Raw genomic sequence first — 26,142 nt, 5'->3', positions numbered from 1 at the left:
TAAAGGCCAGGTAAAATTTTTATAAAACATGCTGTATTCATATTTCAGGTAAACTAAAAGCTCGACTTGTTAGATGTACCTCCTCGGCCAAGAATGGGGTTTCCCAGTTCTTCTGAGTTTTGAGAACCCTTGAAAACCTCATTTTCAAGAGTGCATCACTGGATTCTGAGATGTTCACAAATAGCATAGACAGTGTAAAATCTGGACCAAAGTCAGTTTCCTTACTGTCAGCAGAACTCTTCTTATCAGACAGAGGGCTCCTGCTGACAGAATACTGAAGTAATGGCCATCCCAGAGAAGCTGTGGAGCAGACAGGAAGTGTTGGGAGAAAAGTGCAAATCATGCTTACACCCATTAATTCTGGTGCTCGAGGAAGGCTCAAGCTGTTGCCAAACCAAGATATGTTCAACATTTTAACATTTTCCTTTTTATATTTAATTTTTTAAAAATCAGTTAATATGTATTTACTGGCTTCTTAAAGTGTCGTCTTTTATCCTCCCCTTAAACACTCACACAGGAACAGGAAGTCAGTGTAAATTTGCCACAGAATAAGGTCCTTCACTTCCTGTTCTCACCACACTGAAAAGAGATGACAGTCAGGACATCTGTTTGGGTGTTGAAAGATGCACATGAGAAATTCTACTTTTTTCCTTTTTGCTATTTTGGTTCTCAAGGAAACAAGAGTTTAATCTCAATCCACTGTCTTTGGGATTTCCAGGCATTCGCAGACTTTTATTAATTCATCTGAGGTGCAGTTTAGTTAGTAGTTCAATGAAATGTGTAAAAGGGCAAATCTGTCTCAGCTGTCTTTAGATGCAGAACCATGAAGCAGCTAACTGGGTTATGTCTAATGATCTGATCACAAGAGCTCTGTGCAAACTTTGTTTTAAAATGATTAAAATAAAGGAGAAGAAACAAAAGAAGAACTTTGTGCCAAGCTGAAGCTGAGCACTAGACTGAATCTTATTTAAACCCATACAAGGAAGACATCACACCACTGGATTTTCTCTGTACTGGCACCTAGCTGATGGTCCACTTTCTAAATGAACAGCTGAGTCACTGGCTCACAAATAAACATTAATAAAAAATAGTACAAAAACAACAGTGCAAATGGCTGTAAGGAAAGGGAGGCTCAGAACGATATGTTACTTATTATACTGCCAAAGGCGTTGGCGACATATCTAATGACGTCTAAGCCCTGTAGAGCATGTCATTTCTTTTGTATTTTCAGTTGTCATGTATGATTGCTTCATACATTACATATTGTACAATATTCTAGTCCCTAAAAATTGTTTCCCTAGCCTTAGGCAAGTGGAATCAAATACCTCTCAGAGCTCTCTTGAGCAGAATGATATTAATAATGACTTCATTTTGTCCAAAGACTATTAGAGAGGACTTATTCTCTAGGATAACTGGTAAACTGGTAAACCTTTAGAATAGCCCTGTACTAAAGTGACTGAGACTCAGTCACAGTCATCCGGCACACAGTCCTGGACTTCATGGTAGGTGTTTTTCCCATCTTCTGTGAGGCGCAACCAGACGAGCTAATATCATTATCAGGGTAAACCAGATTCAGCAAAATGTCTACATCTGTAACTCAAAACCAATGTCACTGTGGTTGACGAGTCATTGTGAGGACGTTATCCACTCCAATATTTCGATTTTGCTCTCAAATTTTTTAGTTTGTAGTGTAGTAAAAATAAAAGATTAATAACAATATTCTGTACATCAAAGACGAACTGAGGGTTACTAGCAAAACTGCCACCAGGATAATCATTAGTTAACAAGAAGATACGGCCTCAAGATCTTAACATTTTCTTGCATTTCACAGCATTTAGGCTTCAATTAGGCTTTATATTTAACTTACACAACATACTGCAATTAATTTGACGAGCTTGCAACGCAATCTTGGAGGAAAATCTTCTTAACCACAACGAACGATCCATAAGATTTGGTAACATTCGCACTTTGTACAGGAGAAAGAAATCACATTCAGCAATCTGTATAAGATTTATTTTAGAATTTTTATAACCTTTAATGAAATTGCATGGTAAAGTTTGCAAACTGGTTAACATTTCAATTTATTAGCTCATGTGTAAAATTCATACAACCTAAACCAAAACACCACAGCAATGATTTCACGATCTTATAAAGTACCCACTCCAATCAGAGAGGGACAACCAGTGAATTAGTCCAAGACCCTGGGAATCCGCAGGTATCAATTCAGTCATGGTCAGTGATGTTAAGCTACAGGCCTAGACATTCTAAACAGTAAACCTGTAAGTACATTAACACAACTTTTAAATTCCTTTGAATGGAAAGTCAAATGAAAGAAAGCCAGATGAATTTAGCATCAAATTTATAATTTTTCAAAGAAGGATAAATCTCATGTTAAGGCAAAAAAAAGTATTCTTAAATCACAAATCTTGCTTGCTCATCAGCTTTTTATGGATGAGGTATGTTTTTTTTTAAAACGCTTAAGTGGGAGCTACAATCCATCAGTAGCGTCATACATCACACCATGGAGAGGAAAACTCTGACAGTAAGAAAGAGGATGCATGACTATTTTAAAAACAATGAAAACTGAAAATTGATTCAGATTGCTGCACTGGCATGACATCCTTCTCATAAGCCTATGGACATTCAGTAAGATGCAGGCAGTGATTTATTAATATCAAATATTTTTTGTTTACAGGGGTTGCGTGGATTTTTGTTTTTGAGAGTAACATTTGGGATTATTATGGGAGCAAAAAAGCTTCTAAAGTTTAAGCTGACTTTAGGCAGTACACAGTGATGGCCGATGTGAAATTTGATGTTTAATATATAAAAATGTGCTAATACATAGATTTTTAAAAAATTAAACAATTAATTTGATTCGTTTCCTATACAAATGTTTATCTAAAACAAAGCAACCAATCCAGTGAAGGACAGAATGACCTAAAAAATCAAAGTAATAATTAAAAATTAAGTTTTTATTTTTTTTATAAAAGCTCAGTTGATGCTGCTCAGTTTATTGAAAGACTATAGACACACCAAACCCAATCAAGTATAAAGCCCTAGTTGTCATTTTTCTTCTTTTTCTTGTCCTTTTTGGATTTCTTTTCTTCTACTACTTGTGTCTGTTCTTCCTCGTGTTCTCTCTGCTTCCTCTTCTTTCGCTTTTTCTCTACAACCTTGTCGTCTGTAATGTTATCTGCTTTATCGTCTTTGTTAGTTGAGTCTGTGGGTGTATGAGTAGGAATTTCTTTGTTTTTCCTTTTCTTCTTTTTCCCGGTTGAAAGTTCCACTAAACCCCCCAGTGTGTCTTGATTTGCTGCTGGGAGGCAACACTCCTCCACTGGCTCTTCCTCTTTAGCTCGTCGGTCTTTCTTCTTTTTCTTTTTCTTCTTACCGTCCGAGTCAGCCTGCTCTACAACAGTAACCCCTCCTGTCAGTGGGGCTTCCTTGTTTTCTTCCACCTTTCTCCCATCGCTGTGCGGGTCATTCTTTCGATCCTTTTTCTTATTTTTCTTTTTTTTGCTCTCCTCCATGTCGCTGGTGTTGGGAGACCCCTCGGTGGACTGAGATTGTGGGGTGGAAGCAGAGGACCGGTTCTCAGCACGACCTTTCTTTAACTGAGCCATACGCTGTGCAAAGTACTCCTGCATGTTCAGAGCACTGGTGACTGTGTTGACTTCCACCTCGGGGTTTGATGGACCGTCCTTGTCATCGCTACCCTGCTCTTTCTCCTCCTGAGAATCGGTACCATTGCTTGTCTGTGGAAAGAAGAAAATAAATCCTCAGGTTAAGCATGATGTTATGGATCTAGGTGTTCTCCTGAATCTGATGAAAGAATTTCTACCACCTTAACAAAAACCGACAATCTTTATTTATATAGCACTTTTCATTTTCTCCATAAAGTGCTTTAGATATAACTATTTGAAACATTTAGTAACATTAATAAATTAACTATGAGAATCACTAAACATTATAAGTATATTTATACAGATTACAAGATATTTAAATAGAACAAATAAAATAAGCATTTTATAAAATATCTGGTGTCCTTGATGGATGAGCTTAAGTGTCAATAGAGAAGCTCTGCTATGTTTTATCCTGTCTGGATTCACACATAAAATGTAAAGAGACAACATCTACAACTGAACTATTAGTGGAGCAAAAGTCTCACAGGCAAACAAACAGATATCAATCTGGAATTTTAGACAAATATGCCCTTAATGACACGTGCAGTAAACATTACATGTCACACAACACATGGGGTCCTGAATAACTAGAGGTGCAGTGTGAAGTAAAACATGAGTCAACAACAGGATTAACCTGTCTCTATCTCTCTCTCACATACACCCACACACCTGCATTACGCTCCCAAAAAACTATTTAAGGGCATTAAAAGTTCATTGACTAGTAGGACTGGTTTTAAATTTTAAACTGATGACACACAAGGCTTAGAAATAAAGATCTGAATAGTTAGTCCATATCAAAACTGAAACCTTAAATTATAGTCAACACCGAGCTCAGCAAATCATGCTCATCAGGGACACTGTACAGTCCCTGTGGCAAATATCTGTCCTTTGGTCCTCAAACAGAACCCCCAAGATTTCTGGATACAATAAAATCAGTAAACACAACTGTAAATATTCTATTATATAAATCTATTCAATCTCAAACTTATTTATTGTGTGTGTTTGTGTGTGTGTGTTTATACGTTTAATATTTGTGTGTGTGTGTGTGTGTGTGTAGCAGCTTGGTGGTCCTGGGATTTGAACGCACAACCTTCCAATCAGTAGTTATATCTATTGAGCTAATATTCTATATTACATAGCATCTTGCAAACACAGAAATTACTGATGTAGTTAAGTTTAATCACAGGCATCATGTGCTGGGAAATTACTGTACTGCTCTGTAATGCTGATCTAATCTACACTGCTGTTTTGTTTTGTTTTGATCTTTGAAATTTTAACAACCCAAACTTGACCTCTTCTAGAACACAGACTACTGCTGTAGAAGAAATATTTGATTATATAATATATTAATAATTATCATATTTGAAAATACAGCAGCAGAACTTTTATTTCAATTATATTAAATATTTATTCCAATATATTTTTTTAAATAACTTCACAACATAGTCTTTGCTTTCTGAGTATTCGAACATACAATCACAAAAGACCAAAATTAAGAAAGATCACATTTTAAGACCTTTAAATAACTCGGGAAATGCAGCTGTTTGAAATTTGAGCAAATGATGATGCTGATGATGATCCTGGGAAAGCAGCTTGATATTGGGTCAGCAGTCAAGTAAAGAAAACATCACGATCCAGCAGCAGTATTAACATGAATCCGTTTTGTGTAGCGCTACAAGCTGCCGAATCACAGCAGGTAGACACAATGACTATGTTGAAAAGACCACAGGAGTGCGCTTCAGATTAAACTGTACCCAGCCAACACTTAGTCACTGCAGCACCTCTGGCCCATTCGTCTTCATTTTGCTAATGGGCTGCTCAATGCATAATGATTTGGGGTGAAGAATACCCACTCTGAAGCTTGTGCTAAACAACAGCAGAGCTCTACATTATGTCACAGGCAGCCATGAAAACGGGCATTTTTCAAAACTCCCATCAAGGGACCTTTGGGCGGGGGGTTGTTTATGTGCTCCTACTGTAAAAAGAGAAACAAGCGTAACAAATGGAAACACTTTTTCTAGCCTTACAGACTAGCACTACTACAAGAATTGTAGCAGATTAAAGCATGTACACTAATTTCAGTAGACAATAACATATGGCATTCATGTGTGGTATATTCTAGCTCAAACTTAGCCTGAACTTATAGCTCAAAAAAAAAAGAAAAGAAAAGAAAAGGTATAACAGGTAATAGCTATAAAATACGTCATTTAAAATCGGAGTTAAAAAAAACGAGACAGTGTAGAACATCACACCCAAAGACTCTCTCTATAAAGACTGCTCCATGGAAAGGTACGATATTTGTCCATTGATGACCATTGCACCTGTTTCACTCATCACCCCATGATTTAAGCTCTGCTTTAACAAGGCGTTGGACTGGAAAAATCTAAGGGCTAAGGGTTAAAGCTAAGGGTTTTCCCCTATTCATACATCCACACACGCTCTCTCTCTCACTAGCATCTCCAGACAGATCACCTTCAGACCAAATGTAAAGATAGTCTAGGAAGCACATCTAATATTAAATGAAACAAATCATAGACTCTTGAATCATTTCAGCAGCTTCTTTAGATATTCCCTTAAATATTTTAAAGTGGTCCAGTAGCAGAGATGGTGGAAAAATAAAACGACAGCTGCAGATTCATTAAAAAGAAAAGTTTTAAGTTTTTACTCGTGGAAAATCTACAACTCGCAGTTTGTGTAGAAGAGACGTGAACGAGACTGGTGAAGAAGAAGTGATTGGGCTTGGTGAAACGTCTGGGGGCCATTTGAAGAGTTTGAACTGTGAAATTACTCTCCGGAGGAAGAGGAAGGAGGGAGAGAGAGGGAGAAGAAGAGGGATGGAGTGAGCAGGGAAATCCTCTTCATCAGTGAGCTGTGTGTGGTTGCACGGTTAAGGCCCGCTTGGGGACCGCCATTAGCCTTATCTCTCTGTAATGTGGCGAGAGAAGTGCTGCTTGTAGCATTCCTTCAGGGACTCCAGACATACACATACATTGCCTGGCACAAACAACCAAAAGCACAAACACGGACACATGCAGACATGCAGACAGTGTAAGCCCACCTTACATGACTGTGCTTAAGTGTCTAAGAGGTCCCAGCTGACAAAAACAACTACATGGGGACAAAAAAAACACCATCTGCTTCTCCTTTTTTAACTCCTCCACTCCGTCTAGTCCTTCTCAGTCCGTTCTGTGCGTTTCTCCTCCCTTTCCCTCTCCTTGACGCTCCTTTTGGCAACAGGGAGGCCCCAGGAAGAGGATGTGTTCTCTAGACTGTGTGCAACACTCAGATAAGGCCCCAGCAGCATGAGCCACTAGCTCTTTCCTGCTCACCGCTCCCCAAGCTCAGGCTGCTCTGAGGAGGAGGAGGAGGAGGCAGCGGCAGACCCAAGAGATCTGCAAAGAGGTCTGGGACAAACATGGGGCTGGGAGCTGTTTAAAGGTCTCACAAAATAAATAAAATTAAAAAAAGGAGATGGCACGGATGCCAACATGCAGCAGAAGTGACAAAGCAAAACGCTATGATGTCGTAATGAAAGCGGCTGCATTCTTTTTCACAACGCCGTCTAAATTCAGTATTCCAGTACTCTTAATTTGCTGCTGAAAACGGCAACAAAAATCTCCAACTCCGTGCTATGTCACACTCTCCCTAATTTATAAACGAGAAGCAATATCCCCCCGCTGAATAAAGACTATGCTAGTTTAGCATTGCGAATGCTGTGTCAGCAACCAGAACTTTGAGTGTCCAGGGACTAAAGACTGCATATGGTGGCGAACTACTGCAAAGATATAGTGCTATATTTAAGAAAGGGGATATTGCCATGTCGAGAGAGGGCTTTGTATTTTAACTAAAGCTGTGAGTATGTTACAAGTTATGTTACAAGTTGTTTCTTTAAAAGACCTTCAAAAAAAAAAAACAGTATATACACTCTATAAGAGCAGAGAATATAAACAAATTTGCACATAAACAGAATTTAAGTTAAGCATTATTTGTATAAAGTTAAGCATTAAAGGCCACAATAATTGATAAGATGGCATTTTGAAAAGACTATTGTGTTTGGCCAAATTCCTGAGGGACGTCTTTTCGAGGGACATGTACTGTTGTTCTTCACTCAGATCAGATACTTACAGCAAACCCTAAAAAATGGACACTTTGTGAATGTCACCGTTTGTACAGGTTTTATTGCCCTGATCCGTTCTGCTTACTCAATCAGGGCTATATTATGGGGGGAAAAAATAAGTGTGTGTTTATGTCTTCAGAGATTTGCACTAGGTGTATGCCAAATAAACCTAAAACTGGCCCATTATGGGCACAAGCCGATAGATACTATCAGGGCAATATTGGGAAGAAAGCTGATTGTGTGAGCATGCTCTCATTGTCCTGCCAGTATTATAAATTTGGTGGTGGTCTGGGTGTATGGATCGGCCCCAGATTACCCAGACTACCCTCCCTGATGAGGAGAGAGGTGCTGGCGCGCCATCCTTCATACCACTCATGTGGGTGGACAGCAAAACAGGTGGCGCCCACGCAACACAGAGCTTCATCCGGTTTAATTGGGACCTTAACACCTCATATTACAAGATACTAAATGACCCTGAAATGATCATTTGGAACTCACCAACTGACTCCTTCATCTGACTCCTGTATTTCTCCAACAGCATCCGAATGATGTTCATAGACTCTACATATTTGATATGGAAAACGTTACGTCTACGTCTTTAATATCACCCGCTTTCCGAATCATGTGAATGAATGAAAGATTCAAATGAAACGATTAAATATGCTCACATATGCTAAACAAGCTCACTGGGGTGCCGTCAAAGAATTTTGAGGATAACGAATGCAAAGCGATTTCAGTTTACATTAAGTGGATCGAGATTCCCAAAGAAAGGCTCAGCTGCAGCTGTCACAAAAAACTATTAAATTAAAACAATTAAAAGAGAGTGAGCTAAAAATAAGTAGGGCCTAAATAAAATCAATAGTCTGAACTATTTAGCACACAATTAAACCAAAGAGGTTCAAATAATAAAGTATAAAAAAGGGAGCGAGACAAAACAAAAGAGCTTAAAGCGAAAGCTGCGTCTCCTGAGGCCTGCATTAACTTCCCACCAGAAACAAATGACCACAACACTCTGCATAGGGCATCATCACTAAATTCTGCTTGCTTTACATTGTAAAGTGCTTGCCTTTCCATGCCCCCCAAGGAGCTGGTGTGTCAGCCCCAAGATGGAGGAGGCGCTGTTTTACTCTCCACGCTGCCGTGATTTATTCGATTAAAAAAGGGCAGTGATTAAACATGAGCCAGGGCCTCCGGAACAGCAGCAGCTAGGAGGAGTGGCAGGCAGTTAGCTTCCTCCGCTGCGCTGTAATCACCCTGCCAGGGCAGTCCTGCCCAGGCATGCAGCTACCGCACCACACGGCTATTCCTGTTACCGCGCGCTGCCTTTTGTTTCCCTCCACAGCAGCACTAATCTGTACGTGTCAACAGATTGGCACAGCCAGACAGCCACGGAGTGAGGCATCAGGGAAGGGTGTGTGTCGAGGGGTGGGGGGTTTCAGGGGCATGGACTGAAGGGAAGGGGAGGACAGGGCAGTTGTCAGTTTGGCTTGTTTCTCTATTATTCCATGGTGGCAGAAACAGAGCCCTGCCAACAGCCACGAGGGAGGCCACACTTTTGTTTAAGGCAATTAGATGTTATCTGATATGAATTAACGCTCCCTGACTTCAAACAAAACACAGGGTTTGTGGTTAAGCGGTCAGACAGCAAGAACTGAACGTGCCGACTCACAAGGTTGTGTAAGTTTTACCTTCGAGTCCATGCCTTGGCTTGCAATGAGGCTCAGTGAAGGCACAGAACTGCAACGGCAACGATTTCATCTAGAACACTGAATTCCTGGCAAATATAACTATTATATATAATGAAAATGAGCCAAATAAGAAAGCTTTATGTTGAAAAGGAAGCAACCACAAAACTTTCAGTCTTGATACTGTTCCGTGATTATGACCAAGTGTGCAATAAATTACTACCAAGGAAACAAATCTCTTGAACAAACAGATGACGTATCGTCTCTTAACTCCTAGCGTATTTGTACCAGCTCTCGAACACTGAACGTGGTGTCAAGGACTAAGGGGGCAAGGAGAATATATATATTTGGTGCAAAATGTAATACGTCTATGATATATGTACCTTTTTTATAGATTTATGTCTGATCCAAACAAAAAAACCACAACATAAAAAATCAACATCACTGTACTTCTTGAACTCACTGTAACTGGTAACTAAAGACATGGTACCACATGAGCTCACACCAGAGGTGGGAAGTAACGGAGTAAAAATACTTCGTTACTGTACTTAAATAAATTTTTCTGGCATCAGTACTTTACTCCACTATTTATTTTTCTAACAACTTTTTACTTTTACTCATTACATTTTTACACAAATATCTGTACTTTTTACTTCTTACATTTTCAAAACGGACTCGTTACTTTTAATATTATTCCTTCTCATTGAGCTCTGTTTCCAGCCTATCATCCTATCATTGTGCGGCTTTTTCCCCATGTGACTGGTGTACTGTATTATTTACTGGCTATCAGACATAGACTAAGGATAGCGGAGCTAACAATGAGCAGCACGCCTACAAAAGGACTGGCTAATGTTAATTCAGAGGGAGTCACCCATGTTAAAATAACTAACAACGAGGACATTCCTGAACACACATGGCCATATATGAGGGAGATGTTTGAAATAATCGGCATCAAAAAGGATTCCTGGCGAATGTGTTGCGAATTGTGTCACCCAGGGGCAGTTCTAGACCTTTTTAGGGTGGCTTCAGCCCCCGGTCTGTAATCTCCGCCACCCAAAAACTACAAGTATAATTTTTACTTTCATAAATAAACGATAAAAATTACGTTAAAATGCAGGACATGTCGTCGATGGGAAAGAAAATTATTTATCAGTTTGATTCAAGAGCGATTTTTTTTTACTTTGCTTTTATTCCATACTTTTACACGCATGTGTTGTAGTCTTTCAAAAGTGCGTCTTCAGCTGTCTGCATTATTTGAACGGAAAAGCACAGTTACGCGCAGCGTGCACGCGCAGTCAGAGCTGGAGGCGTTTATCTATAACGCTAATCGGCGGAAAGACGCAAAGACGGCAACCAAAAGCAGTGAAATTTTACTATTCTTATTACCAGAGATGTCATAATAAATATTATATAAAACTCTTCTCGTTTTACATTCTCACTGAGGGCTAAACCCCCTAAAGATGAAACCCTAGAACCGCCCCTGGTGTCAACCCAAAAAACACGAAGTGCTTAACTTAATTAACATTAATTTTGTCATTTGTAAAACATCACAATAATTTTGAGTTGTTTTCAAGGACAGAGCTGGAATCTCCCTACAGTCTGGGATATGGCCTTGGTGATACACTTGGTATACATTATATTTCCAAAAGTATTGGGTCACCTGACCTTTCCTGCTATATGTGGTTGTTTTCTGATCTCATCCCTACTGAACACCTTTGGGATGAATGTGAATGCTGACTCCACCCTACCTCACCTACATCAGTGCCTGCCTTTCGTAACACTCTTGTGGCTGATGAAAACAAATATCCATCAGCACACTCCAAAATTATATATTCATATACCACACACACACACACACACACACACACACAGAGTCTTTTAAAAAATGAGTATCTGTACTTCTACTTGAATAAAGGAGGTGTGTACTTTTGCCACCTCTGCCTCACACACTCCTGAAGGCGAGGTGGGACTACAGAAATATAAGAGAATAAAAAACATTATGGAACAGCTGGAATATAAAAAAATGAATAATAATAATAATAATAATAATAATAATAATAATAATAATAATAATAATAATAATAATAATAATAATAATAATTCTGAATGTTTAGATTCCCCTAAAGCTTTTTTGCTTTCTTTTCACACCAAGGGACACATTGTCCTCTGATAGTACCCTAATGTGACTAAATTCTGGTCCTAAATAGCTGATTGTAGTACAAATGTCCACTGGGAGAAGATCCCTAGCACAGTGTGCCAATCTATTAAGAAGAATATTCCTTAGACGTTTGGACCAAAAAAAAAATAATAATAATAAATCATAAGGTGAGAATTATCTTTTTTTCTTTTTTTTTTATGGCCAAAATAATGCCATTTCCAAAATAAAGATAAATAAAAAATAAGGCAACTCTAGTAAATGTTCTACACATTAAGCACTGATGATGGGCCGACCGCTGCTCTAAAATTTCGCCATGTCAGTAAACATTCGTTGGGCATCCCTGTGGCTTCCGATGATGCAGCTACTCCTCGTGGCTTTGCCACATCTGCCAAGCGGCCATGCTGATGTGACCGCCGCCTCATTTGGGGATGCAGCTGCGTCATGGGAATGGATTGGAGCGAGTTGTTGGGCGATTCTTCAAGAGGACGGGCGTGGGTGGACCATGAGGGGATACAGGTGCCACCCGCTGGGCCCTCTGCTTTGTGTCAGCATTGGCGTGGGAGTGAGAGAGGTCGGTAAGGGTTACCGCAATACCCTGGACACAAGCTCAATGGAGATAGAATGGAAGCTAGAACCAAACAAATATGTCCTAGATTTAAATAAAGCACATCATGCTGTATTTGTGGAACTGTTTTTTTTTCCAAACAATGGTTGAAAATATATCAGGAGTATAAAAACAAAATAAATGTGTGTAAATGAATCTGCATCATTTGTCCTAGTGTTCATATCCCACAATATAACAGGAGGGGAACAGGAAAAAACTTAACATGGTTTAAGCATGAATTGGATAAATGGATGCCAGCAACAGGTGGCTAAACACGCAATATAAAATAAACTAAGACTTCAATAGGCTAAATAAATGTTATTGTATAAAGTATGCTATTAAGTACATCAAGTACACAACTATTGTGGATTTCATAGGAAAGCTGTTCAGAAAGTTTTTATATTTATATTTAAATGCACACTTAAATTTTCAACCAGTTAACTTAAAGAGAAAAAAAAAAAAACAACATTCACATTAAGTTATAAAGCCAAAATTTATATAGAGTGACAAAAATTCCACAAACAGATGAAATTGCAGGGAAAAAACCTGAACCCAAAAGTGTAGGCCTCTGTGATCCAGCTTTGACGCACGCAGCAGTGGTAAAAAATGACTAAGTTTGGTTGATGTATGAAGCAGGCGGGAGTCCATTTATCAGCAGGCCCTCAGCGGTCGCCCGCTAGGGTCCCTCAAGTCACAGGCCGCAACGCTCTCCTTTTGACTGATTAATTAGCCAATCACGGGACATTTTTCACCAGCGGCAGTAGGGTTTTATTTCAGCTAATGCTGGGGCTTGGCTAACCGCACCACGTTCAAGCAAACTCGGCTCTTTCTTTCAGGCCTGCTGGAGTGGAGGGGGTGCGAAAGTGCTGCGGGAGATAAATCAAACCCACTCCAACATCCCTACACCCCATGCTGCAGCCTAACTAAACCCCCCAAGGGAGACCGAGAGAGAGAGAGAGAGAGAGAGAGAGAGAGAGAGAGAGAGAGAGAGAGAGAGAGAGAGAATCAAATAAAAGGAAAACAAAAAACACATGGTTAAAAAGATATGATTGAGTGATGGCTGCTACTGCTCCCTGCTCATTCCCACACCTTTATCTGGAAATTCCTTTTTATTCCCATAAAACAATCTTTTTTTTTTTTTTGCTTCAGATACAACACTTAGTGTTTTTCCTGAGATGAGCAGAGACCCCTAATGTGAAATGTTCAAATCCCTGTGTTGAGTCTGTGCAATAAGCATTCACACTAAAAATCAGCATTAAAAACCCCTAGAGTACGGCTGGTCCTTTCTGACCACGAGCTTTCCGTTAACATGTAAAGAAAATGTAAAAGCTGTGACTTTTTCCACATTGACAATCACATGCTGATCCAATTCATTCGGAATTTTACTGATATTCCTGTAAAGCTGCTTTGCGACAATATCCATTGTTAAAAGCGCTACACAAATAAAATTACACTTGGATGGATCCAAACTCCATACGTGGCCTCATGTATAGATTTACTCAAAATATCATTTGGAAAAGGATGCATTACCTGTGTGAATAAAGTGTGAGAAGTAACCTGCACATTAATTAAGTTTGATGTCAAGTTTAAGTTAAAGTCATAGCTGTGTTGTCTTCTACTTTTAAATGACATTAGTTTTATTTATAAGATGATTAGAAGATGAATGACTATTATACTGGCTGATAAATCTTATTATTTTATCTACAAGCCAAGTGCAATATTAGTAATAAAAAAAATGATCTTTTTCAATCCATCTGCACAAAGATGAACTCTATAACATCCAGCCACCCAAAACATGCCAAAAAAAGCTTCTTACAAAAACACTTTACTAGGAACATTAGATAAGTGCATTAATGATCAGGAGTACAAAGATAAGATATGCATAAATCATTCAGATACTGGGGAAGGGCTTCAGTGTTCAATGTTCACACCAAAAGAAAAACGTGACTTTAACAACTGATTTTAACCTCGGCATGGCTGTTGATACCAAATGGGCTGGCTTGAGTATACCAGAAACTGCTGCACTCCTGGGATTTTTACACACAACACACTAGAGTTTACGTTTACGGCATTTGGCGGACTCTCTTATCCAGAACGACTTATATTTTTCTCTCTTTTTTATACAACTGAGCAATTGAGGTTTAAGAGCCTTGCTCAGGGGCACAACAGTGGTAGGCTGATGGACCTGAGCTTACAGCAGAAACTCACATCAGGGTTCACTCCTAACAGCCAAAAACAGGATTCTGATGCATTATGCTGCTGCTACATGCCGTTCCCTTTTTTTCTTCTGTGAAGCGCTTTGAGATCTACGTTTAAAGGCGCTATAGAAAATAAAGTTATTATTATTATTATGAGTTCTGGAAGGCTGGTGATTTAACTGTTATAACTAATGAAGAAATAAAAATTCATAAATGACGATACGATGCCAGTTTATATTCCCTATACATACTGTGACATCTCAGAGAAGTGTATAATGAATATGATAATATAATAACTTCATATTGCTTAGCTGAATTGTGCACAACACAAAGAGGGATTTAAATATCAGGTCTGATTTCTTAAAAAATGAATGCATGTGGTTCAGGTAATCATGACTTCTAAAAGAAAACTCCACACAAACAGGTACAAGACCTGCTCGTTCTTCTGAAAGTATGTAGAAATGCATTTAAGCATCACAGAAGTGACATCGGAGCAAAGTACAGGATCCTTGAGGTACACGCTGCTACTTTTCCCACTGCTTCGGGTAAGTGCAGTAATGGGGCATCCGGTGAGCAGGGGTGTGCTGGGGCAGCCTTTTGTGTGTGTGTGTGTGTGTGTGTGTGTGTGTGTGTACGTGTGCATGCACGTGTGTGTGTTTGTCAGAGAGCATTGTGAAGTGAGATAAGGACCTGGCAGGAAGCAGAATGAAGAAGGAAAACCCCTGGTGCAAGAGGTGGGACAGATCGCTGCCAAGACCTGAAGCAAGAGATCCCACAGTCCCAGAAACTTCACCAAAAATGAAAACAAGTCCTCGTTACTCGCACTGCTTTGACACTATAGGTGCGGCATAACTCACAAACATAATGGGATTCATTATATTTATCAGCCACGTGATGTCAGAGAAATGGACCAAAAACGTGACTCACAGCCTCAAGATTTTCCCGCTTGACGTTCCATAACTGTAAGCTGTGTCGTTAGTCATAAAATGATACACAGTTCCTGAGAACTGCAGGCACTGTATAAAAAACATCCTCATGTGCCCTGAATGCATCCAGCGCTTTGTGCGTTTACAAGGCACACACATGCACTCATGAATGCGTACACATACACACATACACACACACTACTTCCTCCACAGGCCTAACTGGTCGCAAAGCCTCATGGGATGCCATTGTGCCCATGTTCAGATTGGTTTTCGATCTGGTCAATGAAGTCCCTCCTGACCAGCACAATAGCAAACCAGAACAAAACGATTGCTGGGGAAAAAATAACACACTGCCAACATTTCCAATTTTGGGCAAAGCAGGAACAGTGGCCATTGTGTGTCACCTGCTGGGTGAGGAGAAGGAATTATTCATGCTTAAAGGACCATCAGATGCACTTTAGCTTTACTGAATTATCCACAGCCTTCTTTCTTATGATAAAGTAGGATTGAGTATGAATATCCATATAGGGATTTCCATACAATATTGATATTAGCAACAGTGTGCTTTTCTTAAACACTTATTTCATTACAAACTATCTGAAAGCAGCTGATATATATATATATATATATATATATATATATATATATATAGAGAGAGAGAGAGAGAGAGAGAGAGAAAGAGAGAAAGAGAGAGCGAGCTTACTGCATACTTTATATTTAATACAGTAGGTATCATGATATTTGACATATGCTCCCTTTTGACAAAAGCTTAGAACCAAATGGAAGCAGGCTAACAAACCATATGCATACACAAGGAATGTACACCAGAGCAGGCTAAAAGATTCTCATTTGTTTAGACACTGAATTATATTTTCTTCATTAAACACCAGCCCAAAAACACCTGAGGTCAAAGGGCAACCTGAGAAATCAACAGTGACTGAGTGAACGGCCTACTGAAAGAACTCAAAATATATGATTCACAAAGTCATTATTACAAATTCTTGCAAAAAACTACAGAATAAACATGTTAATGTTCTAATCCATGATCAGTTCACACTTCAGCCTCTACAGAAGGACCTCTACTGGTTACATGTCACATCAGCAACCTCGCACCAAGTTAACTCGAAAAGTCTTTGTAAGCTCCAAACACCTTAATCCTCCCAACTCCAAACTGACTTCCCGGGGATTTGAAGGAGAAATGATTTTTGTTCGTTCCATCACTTCCTGTGCCCTGTAGGACAGTCATTAACAGGCTCATGGTGATGTTGCTTGCTCACATGCTGACTGCAGTGGTGTACATGATGTGACTGTGGTGGAGGGTGTGGAACAGAGAGCGTGTGTGTGTGTGTTAATCTGTTAATGGGATTTCAGCACTTTCCCTTGTACTGTACTACATGACATAGCTAATAATCAGCTCACGGCCTGCCTCAAGCGACTCCCGTCACCCGGAGCAGGTCAGCGGTGCTTACAGGGAGACTAAAGTAGAGTGAAGGTGTATCAGGAATATTGCACAACAATCACTCATGCTTTAGGCTGTGGTCAAAAGTTAGACTTTTTTTTCCCCTCTTAATCACTGCTTCCACAGTGGAAACATTCAGAGCCCCTCTCCTAGCTAGACAGAGCAGAAAATAAAGCTGAATTCACGGTAAATTAATAGAGGAGACACGATTATCTTACCTCATCCTGATTTCTCATCCGTTTGGCTCTTTTACCAAAAATGCATGCGAGGTCTGTTTCGCTGCGACTGGACAGATCCTTTCCTACGAGAAAAGATTAAAACAAAAAGGATAGAAATTTGAACTCTGAAATTATTTACAATAGTTCTATTTGTCAGTGTGCTTTTGTGTGTGTCTTTTATTCAGTGCTAATATTGGACACAGGGGGCGAAAGCTTCGCTTTCTCTGTGCTTTGATAAAACCCGACTCATTAGCTTTCATGAGAAAGCATCCTGAGTTGGGCATGAAAACACTGGTGGCAGTTGTTACAAGACAAAAAACCTCTTCTACTTAAAAGTCTATTGTTTATCAGAGACATCATGAGCTTTCTGTAACATGAAAAGAAAAGGTCTCTGTCTGGAAACTGTTGACAAATGAGTATTTTTTTTAAAAGGAGGCTCGGCTGCGTAAATTATTGATTTAAATGGATAAGGGTCGCGGGACAGTTTTGAACTCCTGCCGAGAGGAAAGGTTTTAAAGGCAAGAGAGGGCGCGCTACGTGGTCACAGAGGATGGAGCGGACGAAGAAAAACAAACGGTGCAAGGGCGGCCCCCGTCTCACGCCTCCCGCTATCCAGCAGCTCAAAGGCTCCAGGAGAGTGCAGGCGCCCGTCTCAGCCTGCAAGCCTGTTCGTCCAGCTGCATCCTTTTCCTTCAAGCAGCTCCGGATAAGACTCCGTTATTTATTGCTCTAAGCGCTTTTGCTCTCTGCCTTTCAAAGGCAAGACCTTGCCTCCCTGTAACCAAGTTATCCTGTAAGCAAGTTAAACAGTCAAAGCTCACATACTGTCTCCTAATCTAATGGTAAATCAAATAAATCCCCCCAAAATGAACTCTTAACATTCCCCTATGACATCCATAAACACACTTAAGCTCATGTTGGTGCTTGTGTGTTGGCTCACGTCTCACACGTGCGGTGATGTAATGATGTGTGGTTCTCAAGGACACCGTTGTGTTGGTGATGAGCGGCACCAGATTACGCACGAGGATGGACTCGCTAATCTGACACCCAACAAACTAACTGCCTCAAAAGACACGGAGATACTATCAGGGCTTTAAACTCGCATTTCAAAGACTTTCTGAAACACAAATCTTTCTTTTACACAAGTGGTACATTCTAGAAGTGACAGAAAACGATCGTTGTTAAACAAGAAGGCGTGTTTTTAACTGAAAGAGCAGTCAACATAAATAATATTTGCCACATATGATGAAGACTCACTAAGCCTTTTGAGAGAAGGGAGGAAGAAAAAAAAATAAAAATCAGGCCAATTATTTGGCTAACAGTCCAAAAACTGGTTTATGCATCTACTCTGTAATAGATTGGCCTACTCAGTCACATGGATGATAAAGTGCTGGAGTTCAGCGTGCATCAAGAACTCCCAGATCTCTTGATAAATGGACGGCCAATTAAATCTGGGTTACTGGTTTACGCTGCTAGTGCCTTTGGTGAGCAGTGGAGATGCCAGTGCCTTTCCCCAGAGCTGAAATACATAAATACATCTCCTGCAAGAGATCCAGGTGGAGAAGGACATGACGTACATGATGAAGGTGGCAGGTTGTTCGCAATAATCACCTGCTTCTTATTCCTTAAGCAATTACATCTTTTTTTAAACTTATACTGACACCGATTCATCCCGGACTGCCAGTCTGTGCTCTGCTCTGGACTTTTTAAGAATACGGTGGGCAAGAAATTCCTGTTCAACCATGTTTTATGGTCCTATTTCTGCCAAAGTAAAAAGTGAATTCTGCTTTCCTGCATACGTAACAGCCGGGTTTCTGCAAGTATCAAATCCAATTGATGCTTTATAATGCCATTTTAAAAATTGTTAATGCCACACACACACACACACACACACGTGCAAGATATATAAGTCGGTGTAAACAAATGTTAAGTAGGAACAATTAAGTAAAAATATATTATACTCTTTTAATCTGATCAATTATCAAAATAGAAGAGAAAATGAAAATAGAATGAAAATAGAAGAGAACTCCAAATCAAATTAATATTATTTGGTGTGACGACCCCCCATCAGCATCAATACTAGGTACACATGCACAAGGAACTCAGCAGGTAGGTTGTTCCAAACATCTTGGAGAACTAAGCTGAGATCTTCTGTGGATGTAGGCTATCCTTCTGTTTCTTCATGTATCCCAGACAGACTCGGTGATGTTGAGATCAGAGCTCTGTGGGGGCAAAACCATCACTTCCTGGACTTCTTCTTCTTTTCTACACTGAAGATAGTTCTTAGTGACATTGGCTGTATGTTTGGGGTCGTTGTCCTACTGCAGAATAAATGTGGGGCACATCAGGACACCGTTAATCCTGAATTTTCAGAAATTCAGCCCCAAACTTGCAAGGAACCTCCACCATGTTTCACTGTTGCCTGCAGACACCCTGTCACCTGCTACAGCCTAATATTTAAAAAATGTGACTCATCGGTCCAGAGAACCCACTACACATGAAGTTGATGTTCATTAGCTCCTGATTGGTATAATTGCTTAATCATGCACCTAATTCTGATCCTACAATATCCCTGACTTTGTGTGGAATTATAAGCAACAGTTGTGGTGTTTGTGGCAGTAGTATTAGTTCCTGAGGTTTAATTTTGTTTCAGTCACACAAGTAGTTAGACGTATTTAATTGCTGTGACTGACTAGCTTGCATATTGGACCATATCATACGCGTACGAGATTTAACAGCGCTGACAACCATCATGCATAGCTTAGATATTTATTTATTTATACAAACACTGCTAATCAAAATTCTAACATCCAAAATCCGGCGTTACTGAAATTGTGCACCGACAGGAGGAAATAAACAAACCAGTTCCACAGGTTTATCACACCAATGTACGCATTTTACTACACAGCACGACTCGGTCATTAAATCAGTAAGGTTTTTAATTTAAATCATATTTAAATCTGTTGTTAATCCTAAAGTCTATATTTAAAATCCATTACTAATAGTTTTTTTTTTTCTTACCTAACTAACCAATAATTTGAACGCTGGGAGGAATATCATTTAGTGCTATTTAAAGCCTTGATTTTCAAAAAATCCATTTTATGACCTTCAATGCTTTTCCCTGCCCCACAGAAACCCTGAACAGGTTTATCTCTGCTTAATCCTTCACCTGACAGGACACAACACACTGCAACCCAAACCGTCAACCAAAGCCAGGAGTCCTGGACATGATCCTGGACAAATCCGATCTACCAAACCAAGTAATGTAGCTCAAGGACATGGCAACTGCTCAAAAACTCAAAAAAAAAAAAAAATACAAATAAATAAATAACACCACCACCAAAGCTATTAGTCGGTAATTTCAGTTTAATGTTAGAAATCGATTGCTAGGGAACTATGTTGGCATTTGACTGTATCTAGGACACAAAAAGCCGAAGTACTGGTTCTGCTGTCATCTTAATCCCAACAGCATGAAGAGGTGTGACGACGTGTCAGGAGAGACAGGGGCAACGAAGTCAACAGAAATACGATCGTGCCCAAATCCTATAACAAGGAAGAGAACTGAAACCTGAGCATTAGCTCATTCAGGGGGGTAAACCCTTCAACGTGTATCTGTTATAATTACCTACTTCGTTTCTTAAATTCAGCCATGCACTTTAGCCTTCAGAACACACTGAACATGACAAAAGTTTCCACTCTGTGGCAACTAAAAGTTCAAATGCACACAGGTCAGAAGTTATCCCTAGCAAAAGGCTCAGGAATAAACTTTGTCTAAGGATGTGCACTCTTCTAAGCGATATAACCTTTGGGAAAACCCAGTCTTATCCTGTCTGTACGAACGACGAACGTCTGTCTCGAGGCTAAATAAAGTGCCTGAAATCACAAACACGACGACAGCGACCTGCTCCAAGTCTCGCCGTTATCTGCGACGCTCATTAGGCGCTGATTGAGGCCATTTTCAGCCACAAAATGAATCGGCCAGGGCTCTTCACAGGAAACAGGAAGTTGTGCTTTTAAGCTGTGTGTTACGGTGACTTGTGGGTGATAAAAGATGAGAGACCTTTCATCCACATTCCTGGCATTTTTCAAAAACATCCAGCCAGGAGGGAAATTTTGGTTTTGTAGTTTAAATTAAAAAAAAAAAAAAAAAAAAAAAAAAAAAGGTCAGGAACATTTCTCTGTTGAATGTACCAATTTAAAGTCAGATTTTGTGCTTTTTCGAGTGAAGCTGGTGAGGTTGGGTAAGTCCTGGCATGATCCAAAGCTAAAAGCGCAGGTGGGTTGAAGCCCATCCCGCCCTGGTTATGTTGACCTCACAGTTCTGGCAGGCTGCTGCTACTCCTGCCAACAGCAGCAAGAGATTAAAGAGGTTAACATCTGAGGAACATGTTAATAAATACATGGCCATTTATTTCCCAGACTAGTCAAGGATACAAATTAGTCTGGTCGAGGATTTATTAAATCCTGGGAACAGTCAAGTTTGGACATTTTTGACTATATTGTTGTGATAAATTCACTGAACGCAAACTTGTTTTTGTATCAACCAGAAGTCACAATTCTGTGGAAAAATCCTCCTGCATCGACATCTATAACCTGATCCACTACCCCATCCACATCGGTATCTGTCTCAGTGCCTGAGGTAAAAGCAACATGAGCCTCATCATCTCTTCTCTCTCAGTCCTCATTAACATCAGCGGTTAAATAATCACTGATTCGTTCAGGCAGTTCCGTTGCCTGCGTTTCTCGTTATTCTGCATTTAAAGGTTTTTAAACCTTTGTCCACTTTCATTTGTATACAGTGTAAAAGCTCGTCTCAGTTTTGATGATGATGCAACAGTGCAGGAGCATCGGATACTTTGTTCATGTTTATGTACAAGAAAGTTTATTGGAGGACAATCAAATTTTTAGCTTTATGATAAACATCTATTTTGAACTTTATATTCAACTAAGCCCTTTCCCATGACTGCAGAGTGCAAAATAACGAATTAAGAAAATGTCACAGCAACTAAAATTGTTTATCTTCTTGTTAATTCACAGTAATATTCAGCAAATACTTTACCTCTGTTAATCTCAGCTAAAAAAAACAAAAACGTATCATCTGTGGATTATAAGCAAAACTCCGAAAAGGTCTCCATATTCATTCATCACAAACTGAATTAAACATGTTTGATTCATTTCATGATTTGTTTGATTCACCTAATGATTCATTTGACTCAAGCTTAATTGTTCAGTCCCTTTCAGACCAAGATTTGACACGTGATGTCAACACATCACCACAAACCCTCTTTGACTCACGTTAGTCGGTACAGCTATCATAAAATTTTATTACATGCAGTGTCTTTACTGGTAGGAGTAAGGAGAGAAGAAAAAAAAATCATATATTTCTGTAGACAAAAAAAAAAAAGACAAAAACCTCCGAAAATTGAGTCACTTTAAATAAGATTTTTTAAAAAGCTGCAGAAAAATCTAGCCTTTGGCCACAACAATCACAAAAAATACTCAACAATAATTACACATGCTGGGATTTCAGTCAGGTCATATTGAGCCAGACAGAGTGTGATAGCTGTTACAACACTGACTCTATGATGGTCTCACCTTTAGTGAACTTCATATAATGGACCCTTTTTTTAGATGTCTTCGATTTCTCTTCCAAACTGAAACCTTGTGCCTGTTCTGGAGATGGCTCTGTACACACACACACACACACACACACACACACACACAGAGTAAATTGCAAGCAATACCAAATGTTGGTCACAATAAATAAATGCATTAATGCCCACGGTGACAGCCCAGTCCTTAAAAGGGACGCAATGGTTCATTTCACTGTTCAGGTCTTAACCTCAGTCAGAAACTGCATGGTGTAAAGAGACTTATTACAGAATTATAGTTATATTTACATATTATATTTATTAAAGTTTATTAGCACAGATACTGACAACTTTATTCCGCAAGTTCTAAGCGCATTAGCAGCAAACTGCATAATGTAATTTCTGAGCTTGTCCACTGTGTCCTGTCATACAACAGCACCACCAAGTGGCATTTAGAAAGAAAGGAAACCTCTGTGTTAAAAGTTAATCCTTGTGAATCATAAAGCATTACTTATACATTTATTTTGATTGACATTCACCCCAGAAGCAAACTAAAAGTCTATAAAAGCATTACAGCAGATTATTAGAAAGCATGTATGTACCTTCAGTGTTGCTCGGTCCATGGCAGTTATTCAGTTCAGCAAGAAGTTGATTAAAATCATCCTGATGAGCAATCCAGTTATCCTGGAAAATAATAATCGCACCAATAGTCATGATTCAGTATCTCAAACATTTAAAGCAAACGGAATAAAACTGAATGTACAGGAAATCAGTGCAGGCTCTCACCTCGTGGTTAATTGCTGTGCCTAAACCCAAGCTGTTGTTCTTCACTTTAACCTTGATGTGCTCTGTAGCTCCCTGTTCACTTTTACCAAGACCCTAAGAGTAAGTAGTTGCATGGTTTATTTATAACATACATTTTACACAACAAGAGTTGCCCAAAGAGCTGTATATACATAAGAACATTGAAACTAAATATAATCAATCCCACCAGGATTTAGCAAAAATAAAAATGAGGCCGAATCAGATTTAGGCCAATATTCATCGTATGAAATCACAAAACAGGTTCAAACAATGCCCTTTGGTTATAGCCATCATAGTAAGTTATATCATGTGTGTTTTAAAAAAGTGTGGTCTACGATATTTGAGAAATGCTTCAGAAAACTGTGTTGGGCTACCAAACAAAACAAAAAAATCAAAACAACGTGTAGCCAATGAGCGGAAAGGGGCATGTCTTGAGTGTTCAGTGCGCATATTCACAGATTGGAGTTTCACCAGTCAATGACTCCTGAGCTAAACGCTGTTACTACACAAATAACACCTCTTTTCTATCGTAGTAATGTACAGAAGCAGCTACAACCGCGTTTTGTGTAGTAACAGCGTTTAGCTCGAGAAACTCCAATATGTGAATATGTGGCCAACTTCCCGCCCCTTCAGTTCTCTCCAGCGCTGGTTCCTATATTAACAGGTCCTACTTCTTGCCTTATCGTAAGACTTTCTTCGCTTTCTTTCTTTGTTTTTATCCTCCGTGTCAATGTTAAAATGCTTTCTGCTAATGTCACACATGTGCACTGAACGCTCTCTCCGCACATATTGGCAAGACCCGTCCTTGCTGGTCAATGGCTACACGTTTGTTTTGATTTTTGTTTAGCTTGTCGTCCCGACTCAGTTTTTTTGAAGCATTTCTCAAATATCGGAGACCCTGCCTTTAACTGGTAGTAGTTTAAAAGAAGAATCATGTGCTTGCATTTTCACCAACTCAAGTCACACATGCCCACATATTGCATCCCAAAAAAAAAAAAAAACAGTACAAATCAAGCAGATCAACAATCAGAAAAAAAACTCCTGAAAAGACTGAATAAAGACTAACGCTAAAAGATAAGTAATAATAGTAAGAACGATAACAAAAATAAACAAATAAAAAAATAAATAAATAAATGTATGTAAAACAGTAACACATCTAGCAGAACAATAAATTAAAAAAAAAATAAAAGTGATCGGTCGAATTTCAGAAAAACAAAATTATAGTTTACATAAAAAGATTAGGTTTCCCATTTTTTATCCTGAACTTAACTTACACAAATTTCTAATTGCTAGATTTTATTACATAGTGTGAGGGTGATGAATTATCATAGTATTCATGTAAACCAATTATGTTCAGAAATCAGGTTTGATTCCCAGGCAGTGAACAATCCAGTTACTGAGGGCTTGACTCTCATTAAAGCTGTGATATACATTACAGCTAAAGCAGGTAGTTACCTTTCCTTTTGACCACCCCATTCGCTCCAGCATCTTTTGGCCAAACTTGGATTCATCATTGCTCCACGCGCTGTTCCTCGGGTCCACAGACCACTTCTGCTTTCGACGAGCTAAAGGAATCAGCACAGGACAAGAAACCAGCTATCTGTCAGTTAATCACTATACAGTCTGACAGTACGTGACAGTGATCCTGATAATGAGGAGACTGATTTTACTATAAAAACAGTTTCCATTGACTATCAGCATTCCTTTATTTGACTTGTTTGTTTATTGGAAGTGTGAAAGTAAAGCAAAATCTGAGAGCGAATAAACAAAAAATAGCAAATGTTAGCACCATTAGCATACATGCCAGCACCAGCATCATACATGCAACGCACGGTTAAAGCAGCAGAAAAAATAATTGACTTGTACGACACAAGAAACAGAAACCGGGCAGGAAAAATCACCACTGACCCTTTGCACCCTGGACACAACTCTTTCAGCTCCTCCATTCTGGCAGAAACTGTTTCTTTCCCCAGACAATCACCCTGATTATCAACTCACCATAATTATATTCACTGTTTCATATCTGTAAGTACTGCATTATCAAAACTGCCAGTCATCACATCGTCTGTATATATTATTACACACACTACTGCTGCTATATATTGTATATAAAGCATAATATTGCACAATATTATTTGCACTTCCCACACTTTATGTACATAACTGATCAGTCATATATTCTGTATTCATATTTAATACTCATAACTAATGTATCACATCTGCATTTTCTTGTATAGTGTTATTTATGTCTGTACTTTTGAGAGTCACAAACATCCATTCATTCATTCATTCATTCATTCATTCATTTTCTACCGCTTAAACAGCTGGAACCAAATTCCGTGTGTGTGTCAACACACTTGGCCAATAAACCTGATTCTGATTAGCACACATGCTAGCACTAGTAGCACACATGCTAAAACAAGAGCAGAAAATTAGATAAAAAGAAAATTCGATGATTGCAAATAAGGCCACAAATGCCGCTGTACATCACACACCTACTCCCTAAAAAAAAGTAATTTTAAAAAACACAATAATATCAACAATATATGTACAATAAACTAGAAACTCACGCTCAGCAAGCATGGACATATCGGGGTCCTGGAACACATGGGCCGAAAACGCGAGGCTGTCCTTCTTGTGCCTGATTGGAAGAACACGATTTTGCTGGGTTTTTTCTGTATTACATTTCTGGAATTACA

The 26,142-nt window shown here is 39.2% G+C and overlaps 1 protein-coding gene across 1 annotated transcript; it reads right to left on the bottom strand.

Annotated features, from left to right (window-relative positions):
* Positions 1 to 2,471: 2,471 nt before the first annotated feature.
* pinx1 (PIN2 (TERF1) interacting telomerase inhibitor 1) lies at positions 2,472 to 26,142 on the bottom strand. Its single transcript, XM_027149571.2, has 7 exons — positions 26,014 to 26,142; positions 24,899 to 25,008; positions 23,426 to 23,518; positions 23,242 to 23,323; positions 22,644 to 22,733; positions 17,049 to 17,131; positions 2,472 to 3,755 (listed from the first exon to the last, which is right to left on the bottom strand). The coding sequence occupies exons 1-7, from the start codon at positions 26,030 to 26,032 to the stop codon at positions 3,057 to 3,059; spliced, it is 1,176 nt and encodes a 391-aa protein (XP_027005372.2). The 5' UTR covers positions 26,033 to 26,142; the 3' UTR covers positions 2,472 to 3,056.

Source organism: Tachysurus fulvidraco, chromosome 16, assembly GCF_022655615.1.
Source record: "Tachysurus fulvidraco isolate hzauxx_2018 chromosome 16, HZAU_PFXX_2.0, whole genome shotgun sequence".
Lineage (NCBI taxonomy): Eukaryota > Metazoa > Chordata > Actinopteri > Siluriformes > Bagridae > Tachysurus > Tachysurus fulvidraco.
This window is presented reverse-complemented; position numbering and strand designations above follow the sequence as displayed.

What these genes read in the sequence shown, in the direction of transcription:
- pinx1 (XM_027149571.2), bottom strand. An exon ending in GCACAGCAATTAACCACGAG is followed by an intron (nt 23,324 to 23,425) that starts GTGAGAGCCTGC and finishes ATTATTTTCCAG; the next exon opens with GATAACTGGATTGCTCATCA. An exon ending in TTATATGAAGTTCACTAAAG is followed by an intron (nt 17,132 to 22,643) that starts GTGAGACCATCA and finishes CTTTTCTCGTAG; the next exon opens with GAAAGGATCTGTCCAGTCGC.